Source organism: Zootoca vivipara, chromosome 1, assembly GCF_965207765.1.
Source record: "Zootoca vivipara chromosome 1, rZooViv2.hap1.1, whole genome shotgun sequence".
NCBI lineage: Eukaryota > Metazoa > Chordata > Lepidosauria > Squamata > Lacertidae > Zootoca > Zootoca vivipara.
In genome coordinates this window covers 78,845,811-78,868,708 of record NC_142582.1, presented here as the reverse complement: position 1 = coordinate 78,868,708, position 22,898 = coordinate 78,845,811, and the positions used below count along the sequence as shown (strand labels likewise).

At 46.4% G+C, this 22,898-nt stretch overlaps 2 protein-coding genes across 5 annotated transcripts in view; one reads left to right on the top strand and one right to left on the bottom strand.

Moving 5' to 3' along the window:
- Positions 1-17,167, top strand: part of LOC118088015 (catalase) — a 36,102-nt gene extending 18,935 nt beyond the window's left edge. The window contains exons 7-13 of the mRNA XM_035121238.3: positions 413-604; positions 727-879; positions 11,762-11,900; positions 12,825-12,955; positions 14,305-14,412; positions 15,904-15,990; positions 16,875-17,167. Of these exons, the coding sequence (XP_034977129.3) occupies positions 413-604; positions 727-879; positions 11,762-11,900; positions 12,825-12,955; positions 14,305-14,412; positions 15,904-15,990; positions 16,875-16,880 (816 nt within the window). The 3' untranslated portion in view covers positions 16,881-17,167. The remainder of the gene's footprint in view (positions 1-412; positions 605-726; positions 880-11,761; positions 11,901-12,824; positions 12,956-14,304; positions 14,413-15,903; positions 15,991-16,874) is intronic.
- Positions 17,168-19,908: 2,741 nt separating this feature from the next.
- Positions 19,909-22,898, bottom strand: part of CAT (catalase) — a 38,020-nt gene continuing 35,030 nt past the window's right edge. For all 4 annotated transcript variants that reach the window (XM_035116520.3, XM_035116510.3, XM_088668790.1 and 1 more), the window contains exons 11-13: positions 22,098-22,205; positions 21,247-21,333; positions 19,909-20,635 (exon numbers count right to left, since the gene is read on the bottom strand). In XM_035116520.3, the coding sequence (XP_034972411.1) occupies positions 20,573-20,635; positions 21,247-21,333; positions 22,098-22,205 (258 nt within the window). In that variant the 3' untranslated portion in view covers positions 19,909-20,572. The remainder of the gene's footprint in view (positions 20,636-21,246; positions 21,334-22,097; positions 22,206-22,898) is intronic.

Sequence of the window (22,898 nt, the reverse complement as noted above, 5' to 3'; positions counted from 1 at the left end):
ATATACTACCGGTATGTAGTTCCTGCAGCTTCAGTAATGAGTGACACAATTCCCCTATGCTTCCTATACAATGATAGAATCATTTATTTTCTTAAACCACTGTTTGCCTTTGAAAGATTTGCGTTCTCTCATAGAATTACCAAACCACTGTTCTGTTTATTTAATGCTAATTTATTTAAATTTGAGAAGAAGCAAGTCTATCTGCACCTCTTGATATTGGCTTCTTTCCAGTATGGCAGCTTCTTATGCCCTCTCCCACAGCAGATCTTTAGACCAAAGTCTGTTTCTACACACAGACTGGTCTCCTTAATAATTTTAATATTTCTTTCTTTCATCATTACTAGTATGCAATTCTTGATCAAAACAATTCTTAGTCAAAAATTCTAAGATGATGTTATTTTGATTTTTGCAGACTGATCAAGGAATCAAAAACCTTACTGTTGAAGAAGCAGGAAGACTGGCCTCTGAAGATCCCGACTATGCCCTGCGCGATCTTTACAACGCTATTGCTAATGCAAACTATCCTTCTTGGAGTTTCTATATCCAGGTTATGACATTTGAACAGGCTGAGAAATTTCCACTCAATCCTTTTGATGTAACTAAGGTAAGCGTAATTTCCATCCCTTTATCCTACATAATGGATATTAAAGAATAAAAGTTCTGCATCTGTATGGAAAGATATACTTGGAAGATGTCTGTAATAAATAGCATTATTGCATTTTATAGGTTTGGCCTCACAAAGACTATCCTCTGATTCCGGTGGGGAAGCTTGTCTTAAACAGAAACCCCACCAACTATTTTGCTGAGGTGGAACAAATTGCCTTTGCTCCAAGCAACATGCCTCCAGGGATTGAACCTAGCCCTGATAAAATGTTACAGGTAATGAGTATAGTATTTCATGGTCAAAAGCCTTAATCAATATGCATTACGTCCACAACACACCCTGATCCACCAAGCCTGCAACTCTATCAACAAAAGAAATCAGATTTGTCTAGCATGACTTGTTTTCAGGAAAACTCTGCTGGGTCTTAGTAATCACAGCATCCCTTTTAAAGTGCTCATAGACATAGACCAACTATTTAATTATCTGTTCTAGAACCTTTCCTGGTATCGACGTCAAACTGACTAGTCAGTAGTTACCTGGGTCTTCTCTCTCTCACACACACTTTTGAAGCTAGAGACTATTTTTGCCCACCTCCAGTTTGCAGAGACCTCCACTGTTCTCCAAGAATTCGCAGAGATTATAGGCAGAGACTCTGAAATTACATCCTCTCAAGCTCCTTTAATACCCTTGGGTGCAGCTCATCAGGCCCTGGAGATTTCAATTCATTTAAAGTAGCTAGGTGTTTCCTAACAACCTCTTTTCCTATCTTGGGCTGCAGCTCCCTCCTTACATCACTTATTCTGTTACCACAAAGTTGGGCATTGCTTTCCTTTGGGGAAGACAGAGGCAACGTAGATGTTGAATAGTTTTGCCTCCTCTCTGTCACCCAATAGCATTTCTTTGTCTTCTCCACAAAGCTCATTATGAGCTTTAGCCATCATGGCCTTCACCTTTGTTGGCTACTCGTGTCTACTCCTCTTTTGTGATTTTCCCTTAATTCCATTTCTTATACATGCCCTTAACTCCCAGCTCACCTTTAGTAGGTTTCTGTACCACCGCCTCAGTTTCCTGTGCGTAAAGGTAAAGGTAAAGGGACCCCTGACCATTAGGTCCAGTCGTGACCAACTCTGGAGTTGCGGCGCTCATCTCGCTTTATTGGCCGATGGAGCCGGCGTACAGCTTCCAGGTCATGTGGCTAGCATGACAAAGGCGCTTCAGGCGAACCAGAGCAGTGTACGGAAACGCCATTTACCTTCCCGCCAGAGCAGTACCTATTTATCTACTTGCACTTTGACATGCTTTCAAACTGCTAGGTTGGCAGGAGCAGGGACCAAGCAATGGGAGCTCATCCCGTCGCTGGGATTCGAACCGCCGACCTTCTGATCAGCAAGCCCTGGGCTCTGTGGTTTAACCCACAGTGCCACCTGGGTCCTGTACATAAATAAAGTTATTATCCCCAGTACCAGGTGCTCCCCTGTCATCTGTAATATTGTCTCTCCCACCCTTCAGGATTTAGTTTAAAACTCTCCTGTTCAGGTTCGCGAAACTGACTCCCATATATTAGAGCTGTGTGTATCACTGGTGTTTAATAAGATAAATAAATATTCAGCAGAATATTCTAATAATCTAGTTCTAAGAGTACTGCATTATTGCCAGTAGAGTTTCCCCCCCATCTCTAGGGTAGAATGACTATGTGTTAATGTACTGCCAGTTCAAACGTGTACTGCTTGGAAACATACAAAATATATGAGATTTCTTTTTTCTTTTTTCCAAATATAAGGCAGTCCTAGAAAAAACACATGATTCTCTTGTGGCTTCATGTGATTGTGTTGTGGGAAGTTTGCTTATTAGCGGATATATAGTAACTTCTGTAGTAAACTGTTTTAAATCAAAATTAAGACTGTAGCTCCACAAAACCACTTCCGTGTCTCGCGGAGGTGGCGTTGTGGGCAGGGACCGACCCAACCTTCGCGAGAGGCTGTGTACTCAGCCTTCTCGCGAGATGGGGTTCCCGCCTCCGTCACACCCGGATGGCCAATAGGGCCGGCTGGGAGGCGGAGCTTTGCCCGCGTTTAAATCGGGGCGGAGGCGGGAACTCTGCCTCTCTTCTCCCCGGTAGCCAGAGCAATCGGATCAGCCTTTTGAGCTCCCGATTGCTTTACCTTGCCGGTTCACCCTCACCTTGCGGCTTCAGCATTTTCTTTGCAGGCTATTCACGATCGTCGGAGCGGTGTGGCCTTTTTACTGAAGATTTGCAGAAGCGCCGCTAGCGCTTGCCGGCGCCGCTCCTACTCCCGCTGAACAGCTGATCGGCGGTGCGTGGGCGGGCAGCTTTAAGAGGGCCGCGCGGTTGGCGCTTGCCTTTTCGGCCGCGATTCCTGCCCTGTCCTCCCTCTTTTCGGGAGCGTGCTCGCCCTCTTCCTTCTGCGGCCAGTGGCCGGGAGGCCCCAGCGGCGGAGGGGTCCTCAGCCGGCATCCAGCGAGGCGGAGCCATCCGAGGCTCGCCTCCCCACCGGGCGCGTAGCCCGCTTTGTACAGCCAGGGGCCGTTCGGAGCATCGCCAGCGTTGCCGGTCGAGGCGGCTGCCTCCCGGCGACCTATCCAGCCAGCAGTCGTATTTCAGCAGCGAACGTCCCGGCGGAGGTGGTGAGCTTTACGAGCGCGCAGCTTTGATCGTGCGGGGCTGTGGGGTTTCCACCTACTCCGTTCCCCTGCGACTTGGGCTCTCTGTTGTTAGTCCTCAGTAATCTTGTGATTTAATTCTATTTACTGTTCGTTTTAGGGCACGTGGGGTCTCAGCAGACTTAGTTTAATTTTATATTCCCCCCCTGTGACTTGTGCTCTCCTTTGTTCTCTTTTGTTCGTTCCCAGCAATCTCACGCTTATTGTAGTTCCCGTGCAGTTTAGGGCACGTGTGTCGAGGCAGCCATTTCAGGTGAGGGCAGACTCACCACGTGGATTGGCCTTGGCGGCCATCTTGAGGAGGTCATAGCGTGCAGGCCTCAGCGGCCATTTTGGTGCCCCCCTCCTGAGGTTTCCCCTGCTTAGTCGCAGCTGCCTGTGGGGGGCTCTGGTTTGCCTTTTCTCTGCCGCCATAACTTTGATAAGGCCCATATATGTTTATATTCGTTACAGGCATATTGTGTGATTGAGCGTGTGTGGGAATAATTAACCGCGACTTGCCTACTGGCGGAATTGTATGAGGCTTCTCTGCCCATTTACTCAGTTGTCTGCTCCCTCTGTTTATTTGCATTTTCGCGTCCCAATTGCCTTAGTTGCTTATTTCCTCTGTTAGTTACCATTTCTCGTGTCTAATTGCCTTGTTTTTTCCTGGTGTTGTTTATTCCTTGCGTTGATTAGGATTATTTGTTTCATTTTTCCCCAAGTGCGAAAGCGGTTTCCTTCCCTCCCGGTTGATCTGCTCGGGGAAAATTTAATTTAGTTTTTCCCTGGTTGTTTCCTCAGGGTATTAATTAGCCATTTATTCATTTTTCCTCTTTCTAGTTTGTCACCCGCTGGGTAATTTGTTATACCTGAGGTTTGTGGCCTTTGCTTATTTATTCGGTTAATTATAGTGCACGTTTAATTAGGCAGATCTGGCAGCGGGGGCGTAATTAGCATTGCAGCTTCTATTATTAAATTACAAGCGTTTCGCTTCCGGTGGTCTCCTTAAGTGCTTGTAGTTACCTCCAAGAGGATGCCTTCTGGACGCAGTATGCGCAGCAAGTCCGCTAAGGGTGCTGCTTCCGCAGGGGCTGCTGTCGATGCCTCATCAGGCCCGGCTCCCTCTTTTAACCCCGAGGCTTTGGCCCAAGTGGCTTCCAATTTACAGAATATTTGCAATCAGCTGGGACCGTTGTGCTCCACTCTTGCCCCTTTATGTGTATCTCTCGCCTCCGCGAGCAGAGGGGCCCAGAATGGTATTAGCAATACCCAAGCCGGCGTTCCTGAAACCCCCCCGGGCAACACTCAGTTATCTAGCTCTTCCCTCTCTTTCTTTAGCTCGCAGTCCAGTGGGGAGGTGGTCCTGGGCTCTCAGCAGGATATGGATAACCAGCCGGGTACATCGGCTACTTCCCTACAGATCCTTCAGCAGAACCGTCAGCAGAGTCAGGCCATAGCGCAGGATTCGATGGCCCTACAGGGCACATCCGCTTCTATCTTGCAGCCCGCTCAGCAGGCCCAGACCATGGCTCAGACCATGGCTCAGGGCATACAGCCCGGCCCGCGTCACACTAACCCCCCCCGGGCTGCCTTGCTTCAAACCTCCCAACAGGATTTGAGGGCCCAGCAGGGCACGTCGGCTTCTTTCCTGCAGCACGCTCAACAGGCCCAGACCATGGCGCAGGGCCTCCAGACCTCTTCAGCTAGCCTGCCCCAAGCCTCTCATGATCAGGTTCGCACACCAGTCTCGCCCCTCATGTCTGCTCAGACCATTTCAGACCTCTTTAGATCCCAATCCTCGCAGGCCCATTCCGGGCCTCCTTTGTTGGTCGCGGGGTCGATGGCATCGCGGGAGGATGCTGGCACCCGGTCGGTGGCCGAGCCCCTCGGAGAGCCGGCGGGGGGTGAGGCACCTCGGGCTGGAGGAAAAGCAAAGAAGAAGACGGAGAAGAGGAAGCGCACCAGGAAAGACGACTCGGATGAGGACTCAGGTACGTCTTCCGACTCTGACACGGAGGTTCCCATGGAGGATTACTGGGGGGAGGCAGAAGAACAGATGGGTCTTCCGGTCTGGGTGCATAGGAGGAGGGCGAGCTCCCACCGCAGGGGCTTTAACGGCACGCTGGAATGGCGGGATGGTGGGTTGGTGCCTGAGGTTAAATCCTCCACCAATTCAGACATTGACATAATTGTGGGTTCTCACCTGTCTAATCGTAAACGTGAAAAGATCTTGAATGGCGATTATATCGATGTTTTTACGCTGCTGCCCCTATCACAAATGTTGGGAAAAGGAGAAAAAAGGAAGCAATTCGGTAAGCGTAGATATAGAACCCCGCGTGCTGACCGTACTTTTGAGAATTGGCAGACGGGTATTCACATTTGGGCTGCAGTAATCGCAGCAGCATACCCCAAAAGGGCAATGCATTTGTGGGCCTACATAATAGATGTCAGGCTGGCCTATTCAATGGCGGGGGAAGCGGCGGCTCTTAACTACGATGAAGATTTCCGTAGAAACGCCTCTCAGAACTCAAGGACGCGTTGGGACCAAAGGAATCAGCACTACTGGAGTAACCACGTGGTGCCCTTTGTCGAAAAGAAGCAGGCGGAGCCTCAAAAATCAGCCAGGTTTGAGCCCAGGAGGGATCCGCGTCGCAGGGTCTGCTGGGAGTATAACAAGGGCCTCTGTCAGAGGCCCAACTGTAAGTACGCACATGAGTGCGAGAAATGCCTCGGCCAGCACCCGGGTACGTCCTGTTTTAAGGGGAGGCAGCCCTTTCGGGGCGGTAGGGGTGTCGGCTCAAACACAGCTACCAGGAACTCCCAGGGACCCGCACAGGGATCGGCCGCCAGCCAGAACAGATACTAACCTGTCCCTATCACTGGCTGCTTCACCCATAAAACTCCCCCCGCTGCGGGCCTTATTAAACGTCTATCCTAATTCCAGCGCCTCCTCGTATATCTGGGAAGGTTTTTCTCAAGGTTTTAGAATCCCGGTGCTTACCCCGCCTCTATCAGGCACCCCGAATAACCAAAAATCTATACGCGAGAGGCCAGATATAGCAATCAAGAAAATTAATAAAGAAATCGCGGCGGGGCGAGTAGCTGGTCCTTTTCTAACCCCCCCCATCCCAGGGCTTCACATTTCCCCTCTTGGCATGGTGCCCAAGAAGACCCCGGGCGAATTCAGACTTATTCACAATCTCTCCTTCCCAGTTGGTAAATCAGTAAATGACGGTATCCCAGATGAGCTTTGCACAGTGAAATATGCATCTTTTGACCAGGCTGTTAAGCTTGTCAGGCGATATGGTAAAGGAGCATTGCTGGCCAAATGCGATATCGAGTCAGCGTTTCGACTCTTGCCGGTCCACCCTCAGGACTTCAAGTGGTTGGGGTTTCGGTTTGAGGGTGCGTATTTCATTGACAAAGCCATGCCGATGGGTTGCTCAGTGGCATGCTCGGCTTTTGAGGCCTTCAGCACATTTTTGGACTGGGCCCTCCGCTTTAAGACAGGATTAGCAGGTGTTACACACTATCTTGATGACTTCCTCTTCGTGGGCGGGGCTAATACGGGGGAGTGCGCCGACCTCTTGAAGGCCTTCGCCGCCCTTACGCGGGAGCTGGGGGTGCCACTGGCACATGAAAAAACTGAAGGCCCAACTGCAAAACTAACTTACTTAGGCATCGAATTGGACACGGAGGCCCAATCATCCCGCCTACCCATCGAGAAATTGACGGCTCTTAAGGAATTAATTTCGCAGCTAACTCCCCTGAAAAAAGTTACGCTTAAGCAAATTCAATCCTTACTCGGGCACCTCAATTTTGCGTGTAGGGTTGTACTTCCGGGGCGCCCGTTCTGCCGCCGCCTTGCTAGGCTCACCATAGGTCTCAAACAGCCATATCACAGGGTCCGTTTACCCCGAGGAGTGAAAGCCGATTTAGGGGCTTGGCTTACCTTCTTGGATCACTACAATGGAGTGTCGCTTTGGCAGGACAACCTGAACCTGGGTTCTGATTTCCAGATTCAATCGGATGCAGCCGGGTCCATAGGTTTCGGGGTTTACTTCAGGGGCAGATGGTGCGCTCAGCCTTGGCCAGCCAGTTGGCTGAATTCGGCAGTCACGCGGGACCTGACCTTTCTAGAATTCTTCCCAATAGTGGTGGCGGTACACTTATGGGCCGAGGAATTCAGGAACCGCAGGGTCTGCTTTCGTACCGATAACCAGGCGGTGGTCAGCGTGATTTCTAGGCAATCATCCCGTTCTGACAGAGTGTCGACCCTTTTGCGGGCTTTCGTACTGCACAGTCTGGAGCTAAACATGCACTTCACTGCCAAGTTCGTTCCGGGTGTCGATAATGATGTCGCCGATGCATTGTCTCGTTCACAGATGGACCGCTTCCGCTTGCTGGCACCGGAGGCGCAGCTGTATCCAGAACCGTTCCCGGAATCCCTATGGAGCCTTGGGAACGAGAAATTTTAAAGGGAGTACTTGCATCGGTCGCTCCCTCAACGCTGACCTCTTACGAACGCGCGTGGGCGGATTTCCTAAAATTTAGAGGAAAGGGCTCCCCACCGGCACCTGTAGGCCCCCCCACGGAGCATGAGGTCATGCAATATGTGGTTCACCTAAGGGAGTTGGGCCGCGCGGCCAGGACACTTAACACGCACGCTGCGGCGATCTCATTCTTCTGCAAGTTGCTGTACTCCAAGGACCCTTGCAATAACTTTCACCTACGCAGGGCCATGGAAGGCTGGCGCAGGCTACAGCCGCCGGCGGCCGACAACAGGAGACCCATTACTTTAGACCTGTTGTGCAGCATCCACAGCCAATTGGCATCCATTTGCTGGTCCCCTTATGAAGCAAGCCTGTTTTCCGCAGCCTTCTCCCTGGCATTCTTTGGGGCCCTCAGAGTGGGAGAAGTAGTATTCGAGGACCACCCTAATGGATCCTCCCGGGGGATCAGGATGCAGGATGTATCCTTATCTAGCTCCTTGGCAGTACTTCACATCCGTCGTTCAAAAACAGATCAGCGAGGGTTAGGGGCCACTATTCGCCTCCCAGCATCAGGCGCTCAAGGCCCTTGTCCTGTGAGGGATCTAAAAAACTTTCTATATCTGAGACCGGCTGGCACAGAGCCACTGTTGATCCACCAGGACAGTTCTAGGCTCACGCGCGCTCAGTTCACACGGGTTCTTCGCAAGGCCCTCTCATTTTGTGGCGTTGACCCAGGCCAGTTTTCAGCCCATTCGTCCCGTATTGGCGCAGCAACCTCCGCGATGCACTTGGGACTGTCGGTTGAAAGGATTCAGGAATTAGGAAGGTGGAAGTCCAATGCCTATAAAGGATACTTGCGCCCCACCTCTTAGCCGCCAGCCATGGGAAGGGAAAGTCCAACGCGTGTAAAACAGTTAGCGCCCCCCCCCCCCCCCGCTTAGCCTCAGGCCTTACTTACCCACGGTATTCTGATCCCCCGTCTTTCGATGTTTCCTTTCCAGGTGGGCGCTGCATCAATGTGTGGATTGCAGGTCACAGCATTGTGCATTGGGCCAGAGAAAGGGCAATTGAAACCGGTCTCGGGAGTAACCTCGGCCTCCCAGAAAATGTCAAAGTATCGTGGATTGCCAGGCGTGGAATGCGGTGGAAAGAGCTTCTCCCCGCAGTCCTGGCGAAGGCTGCTTCAGTTGGCCCCCCCCATGCGCTGCTCATACAGTTGGGGGAGAATGATTTGGCGTGTCGAAACGCAGTAGAATTGAAATGGAATATTTGGGAGGACTTTGACAAGCTGCTGGCCTCCTTCCCTGGGATGACGTTGCTGTGGTCCGCCTTGTTGCAGAGGCGTGTTTGGCGTGACGGGCTTTGCCCAAAGGCTTTGAACAGAACCAGGAGGTTATTGAATTCATTTGTATTGCGCAGGGTCCTTGAGTTGAATGGGCAGATAATTTCCCACCCAGAGCTGGTGCGCACTGAAGCAGCCCTTTATCGTAACGACGGAATACACCTTTCGCCCCGGGGGAATGACATCTGGTTAGGCAACATAATTAGGGGGTTGGAACATTGGTTGCGGGTGTGAGCGTATTGGCGGCGAGCCTTTGGGGCTCGAGTGGCGGTTAGGCATTGGAAATTTCGCATAAATAAGGTATGGGGGGCAGATCACGTCATCCTCTGCCCGCAATTGGAGATTTAATCCCGTTAAAGGGGTTCCGGGGGCGGTAGCTTTGTCCTGGGCCTACGGAGGTCAGGGCCTTAGAGCACCCCCCAACGGTGGCCACAGGAGGTGTCTCGGTAGATATATATCACCGGGCTCCTTTCTGGTGGTTAATTTCTCCCGGACTGTAACACACGGGTTGCAGTCGGATATAATCGGTTAGGGTCCAATGCCTAAGCCAATACCGCTCAACATCCTTAACCAATAAAGTTGTGGCCTTTTCACCCACTTTAAACTTAACTTCCTGTGTCTTGTCTCTTATTTCGGGTTGGGGAGGGACATTGCCACACAAAACCACTTCCGTGTCTCGCGGAGGTGGCGTTGTGGGCAGGGACCGACCCAACCTTCGCGAGAGGCTGTGTACTCAGCCTTCTCGCGAGATGGGGTTCCCGCCTCCGTCACACCCGGATGGCCAATAGGGCCGGCTGGGAGGCGGAGCTTTGCCCGCGTTTAAATCGGGGCGGAGGCGGGAACTCTGCCTCTCTTCTCCCCGGTAGCCAGAGCAATCGGATCACCCACCCACCCCCCCTTTTAGGTTAGGCGAGCAGGCAGGCTAGGCCGACGCTGCTATGGACTTTGTTGGTCGCCTTGGTTGGCTGGGGGGCCGGGTAGGACTTTTTCCACTTGGATTAGCCAAACTGGTTTTTTCGCCTACCTCATAGCATGTCGTCACAACTTGGTTTGGCGGTTAGGCATTGGAAATTTCGCATAAATAAGGTATGGGGGGCAGATCACGTCATCCTCTGCCCGCAATTGGAGATTTAATCCCGTTAAAGGGGTTCCGGGGGCGGTAGCTTTGTCCTGGGCCTACGGAGGTCAGGGCCTTAGAGCACCCCCCAACGGTGGCCACAGGAGGTGTCTCGGTAGATATATATCACCGGGCTCCTTTCTGGTGGTTAATTTCTCCCGGACTGTAACACACGGGTTGCAGTCGGATATAATCGGTTAGGGTCCAATGCCTAAGCCAATACCGCTCAACATCCTTAACCAATAAAGTTGTGGCCTTTTCACCCACTTTAAACTTAACTTCCTGTGTCTTGTCTCTTATTTCGGGTTGGGGAGGGACATTGCCACACAATGGCTTTCAACAGTCTCAGAGACTTAAAGTCCCAAAGCAGCTCATAAACCAGGCATCCCCAAACTGCGGCCCTCCAGATGTTTTGGCCTACAACTCCCATGATCCCTAGCTAAGAGGACCAGTGGTCAGGGATGATGGGAATTGTAGTCCAAAAGATCTGGAGGGCCGAAGTTTGGGAATGCCTGTCATAAACTCTTTAAGAAGGTAGTCCTAATTGCACCTGGGGAGAGCCGTCACATTTATAAACTTGATAATCTGTTTAGGGACGTTTTTAATATTTAATGCTGTATTGTTTTAATATTTGATTGGGAGCTGCCCAGAGTGGCTGGAGAGACTCAGCCAGATGAGCAGGGTACAATTATTATTATTATTAGTATTATTATTATTATTATATAATTTCCTAGTTTCCACTATGGGAAACAGAATGCTGGACTGAGACCTTTTGTATTCTCTTGCATGTTCTTATCACCCTTGTGAGAAACAATTCCTCCTCCTATTGGCACTAGGAGCAAGGAAGAGTTTAAAATGAATGGATATTGCCACCATTGAAACCATATATAACTATTATTTATTATTATTGGATTAACAGAATTTTTTTATTAAGAGTTTCCGCAGGGACTCACAGCAAATAATTTGTACAGATATAAATCACCCGAAACTCTCACACATCAAACAGCACATAAGGATTTGACATAAAAAAATATAGTTGCGATGTGTTATGAAATCGGTAAAACAAAGCTCCATCCTAAAGTTCTGTCTTTTGGGTTGTATCTTCCTCAAGCTTCAGCTTTATGCTGCCTGGAGGGGAAATGACTTCTTTTCCACTTCCATTCCACAGCCATTATCTCAAATGGGTTGGCACTCAGGAACTAACATTTACAGCCTCTTAGAACGTAAAGTACATCAACAAACAGGGAACTTTAAGAGCTAGGAAAATTCATAACTCACTTTAAAACGTTTAGGGAAACTTCACTGCTCTTAATGGCTTACAGCATGGAGACGAAAGTTGTCATCCAAGGTTCTGAAGTTCTGAGCTATTTGCCCATAAAGGTGGCATCTGTCTGCCTCACCTCTCCCACTGGATATGCGCAGCTTTGTTTGAGTGATGTACAGCAGTGGGTTATACATGCACAGCAGGAGGAATGGAGCATCATAGTCTCAGCCCCCACCCAAAGAAGAGGACCTTGAACCTTTTCTCTGATGTATTCTAGGGTCGTCTTTTCTCATATCCAGATACTCACAGATATCGTCTGGGACCCAACTTCCTTCAAATTCCTGTAAACTGTCCATACCGTACTCGGACTGCCAACTACCAGAGAGATGGGCGTATGTGTGTTTCTGATAACCAAGGTAATTCCAAAAGGTGTCTTCTGGAAGGAAGTAATCTGCAATATCATGTGCAATGACTTTTTCTTCCTCTGTGTTTGTAACATGGTCTGAATATGTGATCTAATATTCCTTCAGGTTAGATGCTTAACTGTGAGTGAAATCCATCACAACGTCTGCTCATGTAGTGGGACTTTAATTTACTCAGCTCCTTCCTATAGCCTCCCCCGTGCAAAAATATATATAAAAAAATCTGTTCAAGAGAATCCCCCAACAGCTTCAGAACAGATGGAAGGGGAAGTCCTGTTGTGTGAACAGAAGTTGTTTGTGCCCTGACACAATGGAATATTGCCCTTTGTGGACTTTTTCTTCTTCTTCTTTTGAAGCATATTTGACCTTAATTTAGCCATATGGATGCATAATTTTTTAAAAAATCAAAATATATTTTCATCTGTAGGGAAACAAGGAATGAATGCATGATCATTCGGCAAGCAGTCGTTTTGCCTCCAAGCATTTATACCTACCGGTGGAAAAAATGAAATGAAATTATATTTAAAGTCATGCCAACGTGATTATACTGCTTCAAAGAACTTCTGTAAATTAAGCTTTGGTCCTCCACCAAGAGCTTATAATAGGCAGGTAGCTGATCTTTCTTGAATGTTCCGTCTACTGGATCCCATTCAGAGTATTCTGTTTATCAGTAAGGACATGCAAACAAGAGAAGTAGTATTTAAGAAATTAAGTAACTGGCAAACAATACCCTGATCAGCTTTCACTTGGATATCAGGATCAAATAGGAATTGGAGAGTGAGTGAGTGAATTGAGAGACTCCAGTTGACCTTTTATCTAAAAAGAGCTATTGCTGTACACTGACCTTTTCTTGCAAATGTTGATAGCTAGGTATGTGGCACTCCTAAAACATGCATACAAACATATATATTCTCCTAGGTGGTGCTCCAAATTATTACCCCAACAGTTATACTGGCCCTGAAGACCAGCCCAGTGTGAAGGAGAGCAACATGTTTCTTTGTGGTGATGTACAACGCTTCAATAGTGCAGATGAGGACAATGTGTCTCAAGTAAGCAGAGTAGAAATGGAAGATTACCTTATTTTGGACATGAGTTGAATATACAAGCTGAATTCATTTTAATGAAATGAATTGACTTGCTGGAGACATCTGCAAATTGCCTGCTTTGAAACAGGTTGAAGGGTTTTTGTGATATAGTTCCATCTTGCAGAAACTTAGCTGTAGCTTCCCTATGCCATTACTGCTTTACCCTTTTGTTACCCTATCAAGTTGTAGAGTTTCATATACCCCCACACACAATAGATCAATGAAAGCTCTTTTCTAGGCCTGTATGCAATCCTGGACCTACTCTGAGGAGATCCACTGAAATTAATGACTAACTCAGGTTTATTATTTTCAATGGGTCTGCTCTGAGTAAAACTTTACTGGATACAACTCATGGTAACCTGTGCCTAACAGCAGGCAGAAGCTCTCCAACAGAGCACAGGAAGGTGCTGTAAGTTACCCCTATTCCAATCTCGGTTCAGGGGCCTCTGGGAGGAGCTTTGCTGGCTGAGGCAGCAGGTGAGTTTCTGCCAGAGTTTTGAAAATTGGGCCCAAGGTTTGGAATAGGTGCAAGTATGTCCTTGTCCTGTCTTGGCCCTGGAATTCCTCCACCGCGACCAAGGCTGACCCATAGGCGCTAGGAGTGCAGGGTTCCCTGGGTGCCAGGCTCTCAGGGGCGCCAGGCTGAGAGTCCGGGGCCCGAGAGTTGAGTCCGGGGAAGAGCCCGCCCATCAGTCGGAGTGCCGCGGTGGGCTCTTCTGATGTGGCGGGCTCTGCGCCGGGAGTTTGGGGGCGACAGAGTCTGTGAGACACTGAGGCAGCCGGCCGGCTCCGCCTTCCTGCACACCTGGGACTGGGCAGCCTGGGGGGAGGGGGTGCCGGGCAGATCTTTGCACCCCGGTGCCGCATATGCTTACGACAGCCCTGGCCGCGACTGCCACAACTGCCACTTTTGGGAATTAGGCCTGTGTAAATTACTTTGGCTTAAGTTCAACCAGCTGAGCCAAGGTGAGCATCTTATGCCAGCATATGTTGGGCTTGAACAGGATGAAAGGTTTGTGCTGATATAGGCCTGATTGAGCACCAGCTCAGCCAGGAAAGCCCAAGATCAGCCAAATGCAAACTTTCTCATCCTGGTGGTGGCTTTGGATTGCGCTGTAAATTGTAAACCTGAGAAACATCTCAGGAATAAAGCTTTTGGCTATCTCTTCTGTTTCCTGTGTTGGTGGCGGAGTTTAAAGTCGGTAGTGAGACTTTATCTTAGCTCAGTTTGTATGTTATTTTAGAAAACGTCTGAACAATTATTCAACACAAGTTGCACCCATAACGAGAGACGAATTTATTTTCATTTAAAGGTACGCATATTCTATACCAAAGTGCTGAATGAGGAAGAGCGCGAGAGGCTTTGTGAAAACATTGCTAGTCACCTGAAAGATGCACAGCTTTTTATTCAGAAGAGGGCTGTAAGTGAAATTGCTACTTTTATCTGATGACACCTGAACTATCCTTCTAATGTACATCCTAAAATAATTTCAGAAGATAGAGTTCTATATAAACATATTGTAAAATGCATAAAAATATAATGTAAGACGGAGAAAATATTTAAGCTTAAAAAGTTATCCAGCCTTCCAATTACTTAAAGTGCTTTTTGAAATACTATTTAAAATCGGATAAATAATAGCAGAATAGCTAGCACAGTACTTCTAGCCATTGAAAGACAGCCTCCCTGCTTCCTTTTTCAAGGAAGACCTAGATATATTTAGGACTGTTTAGGTCCATGCTAAGGGACACGGGTGGTGCTGTGGGTTAAACCACAGAGCCTAGGGCTTGCCGATCAGAAGGTCGGCGGTTCAAATCCCCGTGCAGTTCAAAAGCACATCAAAGTGCAAGTAGATAAATAGGTACCGCTCTGGCGGGAAGGTAAACGGTGTTTCCGTGCTTTGCTCTGGTTCGCCAGAAGTGGCTTAGTCATGCTGACCACATGACATGGAAGCTGTACGCCAGCTCCCTCGGCAATAATGTGAGATGAGCGCCACAACCCCAGAGTCGGTCACGACTGGACCTAATGGTCAGGGGTCCTTTAGCTTTCACGTCCATGCTATAGCACAGAAAGCGCATGAACAAAGCAAAAATTACATTTCAACTTTGGAGGGAAGCTGTGTAATACTATTTTCATAGGAGGTAATTTGGAAGCTCTTTCATTCAAACCCAGTTAGTAGCTTCAAATCTCCATGTCAATAGCAGACGGCATAGTTTACATATAATTTGAGAAGGTTAATTTAAGAAATGAACGTATTGGTGCTGACCTTTAAAGCCCTAAATGGCCTCAGCCCAGTATACCTGAAGGAGCGTCTCCACCCCCATCGTTCTGCCTGGACACTGAGGTCCAGCACCAAGGGCCTTCTGGCAGCTCCCTCACTGCAAGAAGCAAAGTTACAGGGAACCAGGCAGAGGGCCTTCTCGGTAGGGGTGCCCACCCTGTGGAATGCCCTCCCATCAGATGTCAAGGAAATAAATTTAGAAGACATCTGAGGGCAGCCCTGTTTAGGGTTGTTTTTAATGTTTGATGTTTTATTGTGTTTTTAATATTCTGTTGAGAGCCGTCCAGAGTGACTGGGGAAACCTGGCTGGATGGGTGGGGTATAAATAATATATTATTATTATTATTATTATTATTATTATTTATTACATCATAGAAGAGGCTGCTGTATCAGGCTCATAGCCATCTAGTCCAGCATCCTGTTCTCACAGTAGCCAACCTGATGCCTGTGGGAAGCACCCCAGCAGGATAGGAGCGCAACAGCACTCTGCCCACCTGCAGTTCCCAGCAAGTGGAATTCAGAGACTTACTGCCTCTGACTGTGGAGGCGGAACATGGGGAGAGAAGGGGCTTTGGATGAATCTTAATACAGGCTTATATTTCCTCTTCAACTTCCTTTCCTTCATCTTCCTAGGTGAAAAACTTTACTGATGTTCATCCTGATTATGGTGCCCGCATCCAAGCCCACCTGGACAGGTACAATGCTAAAGGCAGCAAAAAGGTATGGAAGCATCTTCAATTTACTGGGTGCTGAGTGGCTAAGGCATTAAGAAATAACTTGCAGTAGACTAAATGTTTACAGTAAGTTTCAGTGGCTTGGTTTTGGAAATGTAAAACTGCAAAAAGAACTCCACTCACACAGAATGGCCCCACTGGAGGAAGAGGTCATTTTTTACTGATTCTTCCTTCCCCTTGTAGTCCCCTTAATTCCTGTGGTTTTTATGTGTAAATTCATGAACATAACCACGCTTAATTTGGTTTCCGCTCCTCCACATGCGGCTGCTGGGTGACCTTGGGCTAGTCACACTTCTCTGAAGTCTCTCAGCCCCACTCACCTCACAGAGTGTTTGTTGTGGGGGAGGAAGGGAAAGGAGAATGTTAGCCGCTTTGAGACTCCTTCGGGTAGTGATAAAGCAGGATATCAAATCCAAACTCTTCTCAAAATAACCAAAGGATTTTCCCCTCTAATTAAAATGGCACTTCTGAACTTATTAATCAAGATAGAAAATCATAATTGGGCATAGGCTGTGAGACTATCGAAGCTTCAAATAAGGGGTAAATCTGGATTTAGTCTGTGAGGCATTTCCACCCGATTTAGTGTACCCTCCTTCCACTGCCCTCCCCACAGCAACTGGACTTTGGGTGGGGGAACATCCTCTCTCCTCCCATAGTGGAACTGGATAGTATTATCAGTGGGAAATGTTACACCAGAGTTGTGTATGCTGGTGGGGGTGCCATGTTGTGGTGTTGTTTCATATAAAAGTTATAAAGGGATGCTATTTTTTATGAAGTCATCAGAGTCCTGTTTACCATTCAAAGCTTTCCGATGTTTAGTGAGCTTTTCCATTAACACTACTGTACTGCCCATGCTTTTTGTCTCCACAGGGATGAGTGCAGGTTTTCCAGCTTCTTCCATGTTTGGGCAATCACCTTCCATGCTGTTACAAGGAGGAAAACTCTTCCATTATTCTAGCGCAGGCATCCCCAAACTGCAGCCCTCCAGATGTTTTGGCCTACAACTCCCATGATCCCTAGTTAACAGGACCAGTGGTCGGGGAAGATGGGAATTGTAGTCCAAAACATCTGGAGGGCCGAAGTTTGGGGATGCCTGTTCTAGCGTAAATCTTTTGGATCATCATGGGAAACTGACAATAAAGTGAGCTGTGGTGAACATTGAACCAGATGAGACTTTTTTCTGTATGAACCTCAGTCCAAAAACATTGTACTTTGGTGTGTGCTTTTCCAATCCCGCCACATCCTCTCCAACACAGCAGGGAAGAAGCTGCTGAGTAGATGTAATGGCATTGTTGTGGAGTCGGATACCAGCAGCAAAGCAGCTTAAAGGGGTTGTCTCTGATTTTTGTCCTTACAAATAACAACGGTTTTTGGCCCACATTACACCAGTCCCCCTGTTCCATCCGAGTCCACCGATCAGATTCCCAAGTTTGTTTCAGAGAATCAAAATTTTCCATCTTAAAATCACAAATAATTTGATAAAGAATAGGCAGCATCCTCTTTGAGTTTGGGGTTGAATTGAGCACTAAGTTTTCAACCGGGGTTTGTGCTCTGATGGATAAGGAAAGAACACCGATTGGTGGCAAAATGGGCCACTTGGTGTATATAAAACCAATATATCCTGCCTGCCTGGTAATTTAGTAGCCAGCTCATTTGCCTTTATAGGTAAATTATTATCATCTGGATCTTTAACTCAGTAGTCCCACTTCTTGCCATGTATCCCTGCTGATCCTTGCCATGCTGATCCCTGTCTTGTTTTTGAAACTGTGAGTGGAATATGAAAGGAATCAAAGGTGATATTGGGGGTTTAGGGATCTAGGAACACCACACCTGGAGACCTGCAGGTGTAAATGGATTTGAAATTTGAGTGCAAAAGTGATTTATAGCCTAAGGAGGGTACGGCTAGCCTAAGGAGCGTACGGCTAGGAGCCATTTAACTGACTTAGGATTGCTTATGCCTTCATATTCTTACAATATTATGTAGGCGGACAGTTTCATAGTACCCCTGATGGTGTGGTAAAGGAAGGCCTCTTTTCGCAGAGGGCCAATATAAAACCAAGAACTGAATCTCAAACCAGGTCATTTGCCCTGCTGGACAAAAGTCACAATTAAGTTCTTAAAACACTCAAATAGAACTGACAAAAATTGTCAGTGCCACCATTTTCACAGCCGACACCCAGTTCACCTACGGCATATTGGGTTGTGGCCAAAGCTTCAAGTTTGTTTTAAGTTCTTTGAAATGAAGATTAAAATTTAATCATTGTAGCGAAGTCCAGAATTTGTGGGAAACTGATGTGAAAACGCCTTTTTTTTAAAAAAAAAAACTTTCAAAAGTACATTTTATAAGCCCTGTGATCTGTTTTTGGCTTGCATTGAACATTATGAAACAATTGAATGTCATTTACTGTGGTATGCTATACAGGAATACAGTGGTTGGCTGCGAAAGCAGAGTCATCTGCTTAAAGAGTAGGAAAGGGCTGAAAAAGCTTGAACTCAAAGCTTTCCATTGATGTGATCTCCCCTTATCTATAAAAATCTCTTAAAAGCTGCACTTCCTCTGCTCCTCCTTTGCCCTTTCTCTCTCAAACATAATTGCAGCTTTGTCTCTTTTTTTTCTCACCAAGGTTCATCCTGCAGCTGATCCCATGCATATTTACTCAGAAGTACTGTAATCCCTAGGGACCCAGGTGGCGCTGTGGTTAAACCACTGAGCCTAGGGCTTGCTGACCAGAAGGTCGGCGGTTCAAATCCCTGTGACGGGGTGAGCTCCCGTTGCTTGGTCCCAGCTCCTGCCAACCTAGCAGTTCGAAAGCACGTCAAAATGCAAGTAGATAAATAGGAACCGCTACAGCGGGAAGGTAAACGGCGTTTCCATGTGCTGCTCTGGTTTGTCAGAAGCGGCTTTGTCATGCTGGCCACATGACCTGGAAGCTATACGCCGGCTCCCTCGGCCAATAATGCGAGATGAGCGCGCAACCCCAGAGTCGGTCACGACTGGACCTAATGGTCAGGGGTCCCTTTACCTTTACTGTAATCCCTACAAAGCTCAATGTCAGATGTGCATAGGACTGCAGCATTAGACGTTTGCTCCCATGCACCTTTACTGAAAAGGAAGCTGGTGTTTTATTTTACTTGGTTGAAAGCTGGCATCAAAGCCTTGAAATCTTTCTCTCTTTTACCCCTCTTTACCTGGAGTATCAGCTGATACCCCTCAGATAGAGAACATCTGGACTGTTGAGCAGCGGAGGGCATGAAAAGGACTATAAAATAGTGGGAAAGGAGGGAAGCTATGAATTCTCCAATGGAGACTGTGTATTGTCATCCTAACATTTGTATGTACATAGTCAGGCTGTTTACTCTGGCCCCAGTACATTCCCACCTGTTTTTTTGAATCTCTGTACATATGATGTTATCTGTGGATCACAGCTATTTCGGTAGTTTCTTCCGAAACAATACATTTTAATGCCATTTTTCCCAAGCAAGCTTGGCTCTGACTTCAGAACTGAAGGTTTATCCCAGCTGTGTACAATTGAAACAGAATTTCCAGGGCTGGAGAACCAGCCAAGTAATGTGTGTTGAGTGAAGACATCTGTCTCCACTCAACTGGTGTGAATATATGTTAGGAGACTTTAATACACATCAAATCATCCTGATGTGTACATTGAGTACAAATTTGATTTGGCTCCTTCCACTTTTCTTCATGCCAAATATCAGAACAAAAAAGTACTGACTGGTGAGTTAAGTTACAGGATTGGGAGAAAGAATCCTGCATGCTCCTTTTATTTTCAACTCCCACACACCCACCCTTTACTCATGAATGATGACACCATCATACGTAGGTTGACCCACAGAACTAGATCTAAAAGTACATGGTTACTAAAACTCCATAAATAAATGTAAAACATTTCATTATAATAATAATTTTATTTGAGAATGGGCACTGTAAGAATTGTCCAGTATAATGGATTACCTTGTTTCTGTATATGTATTTATGTCAAAATGAAGTTAAAGAAAAGAAAATATGATCAAATATGTGTTTCAGATATCACTCCTGTAATCCATCCTGCATCAACAAAAGTCTGATAAATTTTAGCGCCATTGCAAGATAACACTGCTTGCATAATGGGAGCATTTTTTAAAATGTGCTCTTTTTAAAATGTTAATACCTCTATGAGGAAGAATTTTATTCACCTGTTGCTGTATTGATTTTGACATAGTTAGTAGAAGATATACCATCAAAATATTATGAAAGTTATTTTGGGTAAATTAGTTACAAGAATACAAAAATAAGGCAAACCTTTTGATTAATTTTGCAAAAGTAGACAAAACCGCTGAAAAGTGATCGCCAGTACAGATTGATTTTAACAGTCTAGACAGAATGTTTTACAAGACATAAGATTATAATTCAATTAGTTTTTAATCACAAATACAAACTTCAATGGTTCTGCCTGGCAACTTCCAAAACAAAGGAGATTTCCATAAAAACATGAATATTTGCAGGATTAAGGCTTGTTTTCCAGTTGGACAGATGCAAGTGCAGTGATCAATGGGACCACAGGTCATACTTTCTACAAATTAGATCTTTCCTTCGCAGCAACATGAGAACTTTGGGTGTAGGTATGAACACAATCCTAGAAACAAGACAAAAATAGTTTAAACCACCGACAGTCAGCTTGGTTTATAGGCGCATGTTTCTAACAGAGAAATCCTTTGGAGACTGGAGGGAGAATCTGAGGATGCAGGAACTACCAGATCCCAAAATGCCAGAGTAAAAGTGAGAGAGCTTTTCTTTTTAATTTTTTTGTCCTTCTATGTCCTCAGATTTTCCCTCCTATTGACCCCAAAACAGAAGGAAAATCAGCATAGCAGTTCCACAGCTGCCATACTTTCCCCACTGCTTATGTTGGGGAAACAGGAGGGCTTTACTCTCCCAGAACTAAGGCATTATCCCAAGAATCCGATGATTTGCTGGCATATTGGCAAATACATTTTTGTGCAATACATTTTCATATGGCACTTAAAAAGAATAAGTGAGAGAAAATTGATCAAGGCAATCTTGCAAGGGGCTTTGGCCACTTGAACTGGCAGCATTTTAAAGTTTGCATTTTAACCCCCCCCCCAAAAAAAAACATTCATTCCGACTCCACAGTCCTCTCTTTCGATCATGCACTTTCATCTACGACAATTTACATATTAATGCCTTAGCCACTCAGCACCCAGTAAATTGAAGATGGTTCCATACCTTTTTGCTGCCTTTAGCATTGTACCTGTCCAGGTGGGCTTGGATGCGGGCACCATAATCAGGATGAACATCAGTAAAGTTTTTCACCTAGGAAGATGAAGGAAAGGAAGTTGAAGAGGAAATATAAGCCTGTATTAAGATTCATCCAAAGCCCCTTCTCTCCCCATGTTCCGCCTCCACAGTCAGAGGCAGTAAGTCTCTGAATTCCACTTGCTGGGAACTGCAGGTGGGCAGAGTGCTGTTGCGCTCCTATCCTGCTGGGGTGCTTCCCACAGGCATCAGGTTGGCTACTGTGAGAACAGGATGCTGGACTAGATGGCTATGAGCCTGATACAGCAGCCTCCTCTTATGTTCTTAAAATTACCTTCTCAAATTATATGTAAACTATGCCACCTGCTATTGACATGGAGATTTGAAACTACTAACTGGGTTTGAATGAAAGAGCTTCCAATTTACCTCCTACGACCATAGTATTACACAGCTTCCCTCCAAAGTTGAAATGTAATTTTTGCATGCAGAAGTCATAGCTTTGTTCATGTGCTTTCTGTGCTACAGCATGAACCAAACATCCCTAAATATATCCAGGTCTTTCAACTGACAAGACGCCCTGTGCTAGTTACTCTACTATTACTTTATCCTTATAATTTAAATAATATTTCAAAAAGAGATTGTTGAAGGCTTACCTTTTACATCTGGGGGTTTTTTTCTACCTTAATTTTTTTGTCTGTCTCATATTTTCATGCATCTTAAAATAAGGTGGCACACAAGTCTATATTCTAAAATTATTGTAGGATGTACATTAAGAGCATAGATCAGATGTCATCAGATAAAAGTAGCAATTTATCACTTACAGCCTTCTTCTGAATGAAAAGCTGAGCATCTTTAAGATGGCCAGCGATGTTCTCACAAAGCCTCTCACGTTCTGCTTCGTTCAGCACTTTAGTATAGAAGTCTCGTACCTTTAAATGAAAATGAAGGACAAATTTCTGTCACATTATGGATGTACCCTGTGATGCATAATTATTAAGATGTTTTCTAAAATAAGATAAAAACTTTCAACAGAGAGAGTCTCACTACTGACTTTAAACTCCACCATCAACACTGGGAACAGAAGGGATGGCCAACAGTCTTATTTCCGAGATGTGTCTCAGATTTACAATTTACAGCACAATCTAAAGCCAGGATATGCCAGGATGTGAGAGCTTGGATTTGGCAGATCTTGAACTTTTCTGGCTGAGCATAAACCTTTCATCCTGTTCGAGCCTGACATATGCTGGCATATGTCACTCCCCCTGGCTCAGCTGGTTGAACTTGTGCTGGTGGAATTTACACAAGCATTATTATATTTTTTTAAAAGGAGGTGACATTTCAGGAAACACTTGCATGTATTCCAAACTCTAAGTCATGTGACCTAGGGCTCAATTATCAAAACTTGGGCAAACACTCAACTGCCAGGTCAGCCAGTGGTAGCCTCTCCCAGAGGATCCTGAGTTAGGCAAGTTCATTAATTCCAGTGGGTCTCCCCAGGGTAGGTCTAGGCTTGCATACAGGCCTAGAAAAGAGCTTTCATTGATCTATTGTGTGTGTGTGTGGGGGGGGGTTATATGAAACACTACAACTTTATAAGGTAACAAAAGGGATAATGCAAAAAT